Source organism: Perca flavescens, chromosome 19 (assembly GCF_004354835.1).
Source record: "Perca flavescens isolate YP-PL-M2 chromosome 19, PFLA_1.0, whole genome shotgun sequence".
NCBI lineage: Eukaryota > Metazoa > Chordata > Actinopteri > Perciformes > Percidae > Perca > Perca flavescens.
In genome coordinates, this window is record NC_041349.1 from 2850352 (window position 1) to 2857560 (window position 7209).

The 7209-nt window shown below is 36.9% G+C and overlaps 1 protein-coding gene across 1 annotated transcript in view; it reads left to right on the plus strand.

Moving 5' to 3' along the window:
* Positions 1-3026, plus strand: part of LOC114574058 (zinc finger protein 501-like) — a 36485-nt gene extending 33459 nt beyond the window's left edge. Inside the window, exon 5 of the mRNA XM_028606359.1 lies at positions 2559-3026. Within this exon, the coding sequence (XP_028462160.1) occupies positions 2559-2924 (366 nt within the window). The 3' untranslated portion in view covers positions 2925-3026. The remainder of the gene's footprint in view (positions 1-2558) is intronic.
* Positions 3027-7209: the final 4183 nt, after the last annotated feature.

Below are 7209 nucleotides of genomic sequence, written 5' to 3' on the forward strand. Positions count from 1 at the left end.
AGTAATTGAGAGAACTGATTTGGCCTTATCTACAGGTGGAGGAGGTGGAGATTAGAGAAGCGCTACGCACGGGAGGTCCGGTCCAGAGAGGGATATTGGATCACATTGATTCTTCAGATCCCAGAGTCTTCCAGGGGTTAGAGATTCCCAGTTCAGTGGGCTGGGTGGCGAGCTACAGGATCAAGAATCAGAACTTATACGGATTGCCCTGGATTCCTTCTTCATGGTGGTAGGACAAACAGAAACCAAACTCATATGGGCCCCAACGTTGAACATCTCTGAACTCTTGTCATCAAAGAACAATTGAGCTCATAGAACTGAAAAGGGTTTATTTTATGAGCGCACTTTATTATTTTAGTTGTTATTTTTCATACCTGTGTTTTATCTGTATATGTGTATGCCATGTTTCTGTGTATATTAATACACTTCTCAAACTTTATCCTGGTTTCCTAGTCTTTTTATTGATGTTCAATTCTCTGGCTCTTAACAATCTAGTTTTCTTCTGGTTCTGGTCCAAATTTACATTGATATCAACTACATAACACTACTACGAGCTATTTCATGAATGTACATTCTTACTACATCGTAATAAGGGTTACAAATACTTTTTTTTACTTGTGTCTCTCTTGTATCTGCTAGCCTTTGCAACTCATTTATAAATGCTTTGTAAAGCATAGCAATTCCTCACTTTAGATGGGCTCACGTCATGTAGTCAACTAATCAGTAGTAACTCATGAGTTAATCATGGATTGATGTGTTGGTAAGTGCTTGTTAAAGATGTATTAACACTAACTATATTTCTGAAGGCATGTCCAAATAGAACAATACATGTGTGTGTCCAGGTTCTGTTAGCCTTTGGAACTCATTTATAAATGCTTTGTAAAGCAAAGAAAGTACTCACTTTAGATGGGCTCACACAGTATACTTAACTAACCAGTAGTAACTCATAAGTTAATCATGGATTACATTATTGGTAAGTATTTGTAACAGATGTGTTAACACCCCAGCTATTAGTTTAGGCCTTTTTCTAAATCATAACATTTTATTTAAGACATGAACAAATGTAGGTCTAGATAGTCTGTTAATCATTAACTTCCTAGTTATAAACAACCGTTTACGTTCCTGATTAAAATTACTTAATTTACAAATGGTTAATGCATCATGTAGGAATTATTAAAAAATATACTGATAAACCTTTTACATGGGCTTACTTACTATGGACCAACCATTTACTAACTGCATTTACAAATGCTTTACTGATTAGAATGAATGTAGGAACTATGCTTTACAAATGATAAACAAATAAATTACTACTAGTTTGTAGATAGTTTATAAAGGGAAAATTATTTAATTTACTAATGGTTTTTGCAATACTTAGAAAGTGTCAAACTTCTATTTCTGAACATAACTTCCGAGAGCCTTATTTACTATTAACAAACCATTTATGAGTGTGTATACAAATGCTTCATTCATGATAATTAACATAGGACCAGTGCTTTACAAATGATGAACAAAGCATTTAGCAATAGGTAGTAACTGGTTTATAATGGGAAAATTATTTCATTTCCAAATGGTTGTTTCATTATTTGTTAAGTATAAATCATGTACTTAAAAACATATTTTTCAAGATAGGCTTATTTACTATGAACAAACCATTTATAACTATGTGAATAAATGCTTTACTGATGATGAATTATGTAAGAACAATTAATTAATAATGATGAACAAACCATTAACTAATAGGCTTATTTACTATGAACAAACCATTTATAATTGTGTGAACAAATACTTTACTCATGATGAACTATGTATGAACAATTAATAAGTAATAATGAACAAACCATTAACTAATAGTTAACTAATGCTTAATAAATGATGAATTATGGATAGTTATTATAAAGTGCTACCCGTTTAGTTTTTAAAATGAATATCTTTTGCTACGTTTACACCTCATGTCCACACTACTGAGCCCGATGGCTTCCATAGTAACATGTCTCCAACCAGAACAACTTTACCTTCATCTTGACATCAATTAATGTATGTATTTGGGGCGACCTCTAGCTCACCCAGTAAGAGAGTTCGTTGGCTGAGTCCTGCAGCGGGTTTGAATCCGACCTGCTGCCCTTTGCTGCGTATCATCCCCCATCTCTCTCCTCCTTTCATGTCTATCCACTGTCACTATAATAAAAGCAAAAGACCTCCCCCCAAAAAAAAAAGGTATGTATTTCAAAAGATTTGAATGGGATTTAACTGAAGAGTGTACAAATGTTTTATTTTTTTATAAAAAAAAAAGTGTTTCCTCATTCAAGTTATGAAGAGTACATTTGCTTCCTTAATACCATGTCTGCAACCGGCACACATTTTCATGAATGTATTGTATGAAGAGATTGAAGAAAATTGTGAGTGAGAGAGCAAGTTCAGGGTTTAAAGAAAGTAGTTCACTAACTCTCTCACTCTCTGTTTGTCTGTTGCTATAGAAACGGAGAGGAGGAGAGGTACCCAAACGTCACCACTGTCAACACTGTGACAAATCCTTCGCAACATCTGGATATTTAAAGGTTCATCAGAGAGTTCACACTGGAGAGAAGCCGTACAGCTGTGATCAATGTGGGGCAGCTTTCACACTACAGTGTAACCTAAAAAACCATCAACGCCTTCACACTGGAGAGAAGCCATACAAATGTGATCAATGTGGGGCAGCTTTCACACACCAGGGACACCTAAAATTACATCAACGCATTCACACTGGAGATAAACCTTACAGCTGTGATCTATGTGAGAAAACGTTCACCACTCCAGGAGAAATTGAAATCCACCGACGTGTTCACACTGGAGAGAAGCCGTACTGGTGTGAACAATGTGGGAAAACTTTTTCTCACATTAGTAACCTTAAAAGACACCAGCTCATTCACACTGCCTCGTAGTGAACATGTTTCTGAGCCAAGCTGTTTCCTCCTGCCTCCTCCTCATGCCCTGATAGCTGTGTTGTTATATTCTGATCTTCTCTCCACATTGAAGGCTGACCAGCAGTAACTTGATCTTCTGAACACCATGGATGTTATCCTGGATCAGCTGGACAGTTTTCTGCCTTTCCTCAGAACACTCGACTTTACACTTCTTTGCAACGTTCATTGACACTTTTTTGTCGAATTATTTTTTTTTTTTTTTTTTTAATGCTAATGTTGAAGCTGTTTAACCACAATGTTCCCACAGCGTGAAGGTGAAGGCTCAAAGGCGACCATTTAGTGTTTGCTCTGATGAATGATGACATCGGCTGCTCTGCCTGAACTTTAAGAGGTTTAAAGATGTTTCGGTTGGAAAACGTAGGTATGTTTGTTTGGTAAAAACTTTGCTCTCATCTTTTGAAACATATTACATGTTTTTTAACTTTTTTTTGCCTGACAGGAAGTCAGTCTATTTTTCAGTTTAGGAATACATGTTAAAGGACATTTATTAATCTGACATCTGTAGAATAACGTCTATGATTCATTTGTTTTAAATGTCTGGAAATGTGGAACAACTGAATGCAAAATAAATGAAATAAAACAAGGCCACATGCTGATTATTAGTGACTTGATTTGATGGATTAATTCTTCCTGCTGTGTCTGTTTAAACTCCTAATTAAAAAGTAACATTTCCATCCACTAAAAGTTCTGTTGTTGCTGCTGACAGACTCAGATTATTATTAAGTGTCTGACAACATTACCTCCAGAGATAGAGCTTTTAGTTAAAGGGGTGATAGAATGCAAAACCAATTTGACCCTGTCATAGTTGAATAACGACAGTTTGGTGGGTAAATAGGACATACATAGAAGCTCAAAATCCCATTGACACCCCTTTACTATGAAAATCTCATATATTGAAGCTGCCGCTGAAAACGGCAGCTTCGAATCTTAACAAAGCTGGAAGTTGACGTCAACCTCCCAAAAACCGGAACCTTTGTCGGCGAGGCAGCAACACAGGCAGCTGAACTCCGACACACAGTTGCAATTAGCCATCCATTTTTGTAAAACGGCCCATATTTGAGCTTTATATAGTTGATTTCTCGCATTAAAAAAGTCTCAGAAGTGAATTTGGTAAGGAAACATTGCAGTGTCTGGAATATGAGATCCTGTCGCGTTTCTAATGTGTATGTATTGGCAATTCGCTCAACCAATCAGCGCGCGTCTCTACGTTTGAGTACGGGGCTAAGGCTCAACCAAGCAGCGCGCAGCTCATCTAAATATTCATGAGCATACCATATTTGGAAGAAAAGCTCTTGTTACAAATAGGGCCAAAACACAGGGATGCATAAGGGGCAATAAAATATCAACCAGGCCATTTTCAGCCCAACTAATGTTACATACCCCATTAGGAGACCATACGGAACAGTGTGATATACCCTATATAATCATTCTATCACCCCTTTAAAGAGTAAGATCCTTTTAGTTTAACATGAAACAGCCCCGAAATCATATCTCCACCAGACTCCATGTAAATAATCAGGACTTTTAGCGTGTATAGAGCCAGCATATTTCCACATGTAAATGGATAAAATAAGGGTTTATAAGTGTGTTTAATAATCATAAAATGTCTGTTTTAATTAAATCGAGTCTGGTGAAGAAATAAAGTAAAATGCTTAAAATGAATCTATATTTTTTTTATTTCTCCTTATACTTCTACATTATTTTTGTTATTAAAATGATGTACATTATTAAATACTCAAGTAAAGTACAAGTACCTCGAGTTAAGTAGAGTACTTGAGTAAATGTACTCAGTTACAGACTGATAGGTTAATTAGCTCAGGCCCCACCCTCCCAGCATGCTAGGTAACACAAATCAGACACACCCTGCTGCCATGTTACTTGTTACCAACAGGTGTAAGCTGGTTATAGATAAGACACACGCACACACACACACACACACACACACACACACACACACACACACACACACACATATATATATATAATGTTTGTTGTCTGCGTGTTGTCATTTGAGTTGAACTGTGAGTTTGGTGTTTTCTGCTGCAGAGTGTTTCTGAAATGAATTAACTGTTGGTTTGGACACTCTGGTGTGATGTGTGTAATGTGTGTGAGTATGTATGTGTGTGTGTGTGTGTGTGTGTGTGTGTGTGTGTGTGTGTGTGTGTGTGTGTGTGTGTGGATGTTGAAGCACTTTATTTTGTCCCCAACAAGACTGAGAAGGAGCTGTGCTGCCACCTGCTGGCTGTCTGACTCAACTGATATGATGCTCTCATCCAGAGAGAGGTTTACTATCAGCAGCTTATTGAAAATGATAAGAAGATGGATATAAAGGGTCTGATATGATGCTCTCATCCAGAGAGAGGTTTACTATCAGCAGCTTATTGAAAATGATAAGAAGATGGATATAAAGGGTCTGATATGATGCTCTCATCCAGAGAGAGGTTTACTATCAGCAGCTTATTGAAAATGATAAGAAGATGGATATAAAGGGTCTGATATGATGCTCTCATCCAGAGAGGGTTTACTATCAGCAGCTTATTGAAAATGATAAGAAGATGGATATAAAGGGTCTGATATGATGCTCTCATCCAGAGAGAGGTTTACTATCAGCAGCTTATTGAAAATGATAAGAAGATGGATATAAAGGGTCTGATATGATGCTCTCATCCAGAGAGAGGTTTATAATGAGCGTCTCCTTCCCACTCAGAGCAGTGATAGGGAGCTGCTGCTAACGCTATATATGAAGCTAACAGGACTGATGTGAACATGATGATGGTAGACCTAAAGAAGCCCAGCTAGCTTCTGGCCTGGGACTGGTACTACAACATGGAGCCGGGTCTCAGTGGGGATCAGCAGGATGTGGATTTGTTACAGCGCCCCTGTTTTAATAGAATTTGTCTTTGTATCTAAAAGCAGTTTATTGTTATGAACAGATGTTCATCACCAGTTATTAATGCTCCTGTTGTCCATATCTAATACAACAGCTGATCATCACCAGTTATTGATGCTCCTGTTGTCCATATCTAATACAACAGCTGATCATCACCAGTTATTAATGCCCCTGTTGTCCATATCTAATACAAAAGCTGATCATCACCAGTTATTAATGTCCCTGTTGTCCATATCTAATACAACAGCTGGTCATCACCAGTTATTAATGTCCCTGTTGTCCATATCTAATACAACAGCTGATCATCACCAGTTATTAATGCTCCTGTTGTCCATATCTAATACAACAGCTGATCATCACCAGTTATTAATGCTCCTGTTGTCCATATCTAATACAACAGCTGATCATCACCAGTTATTAATGCTCCTGTTGTCCATATCTAATACAAAAGCTGATCATCACCAGTTATTAATGCTCCTGTTGTCCATATCTAATACAACAGCTGATCATCACCAGTTATTGATGCTCCTGTTGTCCATATCTAATACAACAGCTGATCATCACCAGTTATTAATGCTCCTGTTGTCCATATCTAATACAACAGCTGATCATCACCAGTTATTAATGTCCCTGTTGTCCATATCTAATACAACAGCTGATCATCACCAGTTATTAATGCCCCTGATGTCCATATCTAATACAAAAGCTGATCATCACCAGTTATTAATGCCCCTGTTGTCTATATCTAATACAACAGCTGATCATCACCAGTTATTAATATCCCTGTTGTCCATATCTAATACAAAAGCTGATCATCACCAGTTATTAATGCTCCTGTTGTCCATATCTAATACAACAGCTGATCATCACCAGTTATTAATGCCCCTGTTGTCCATATCTAATACAACAGCTGATCATCACCAGTTATTAATGCCCCTGTTGTCCATATCTAATACAACAGCTGATAACCACCAGTTATTAATGTCCCTGTTGTCCAGCTAGGCAAGAATTTACACATGCAGAAACTCTTTAAAATGTTTACTCAGGGAAGTCTCAAGTGAAGTTTGCTTGCCAATAAGATTTTTTTATTTAAAATATAATATAATGTAAACATTACTGGCAATTCTCTTCCTTAGAAACAAGATGCACCCATTAGTTTCTGGGTTTATTTCAACCAAACCAGAGCAGTGATTGTTGGAACAGTGGAAAGATGAACCAAGATGGCTTCTGGTAGTTTTATTTAGTTTCTCTCCACTTTGAAATAAGTGTGTTTAATAATCATAACATTTCTGTTTTAATTAAATGGAGTCTGGTGAAAATATAAATAAAAATGCTTAAAATGAATCTATATTT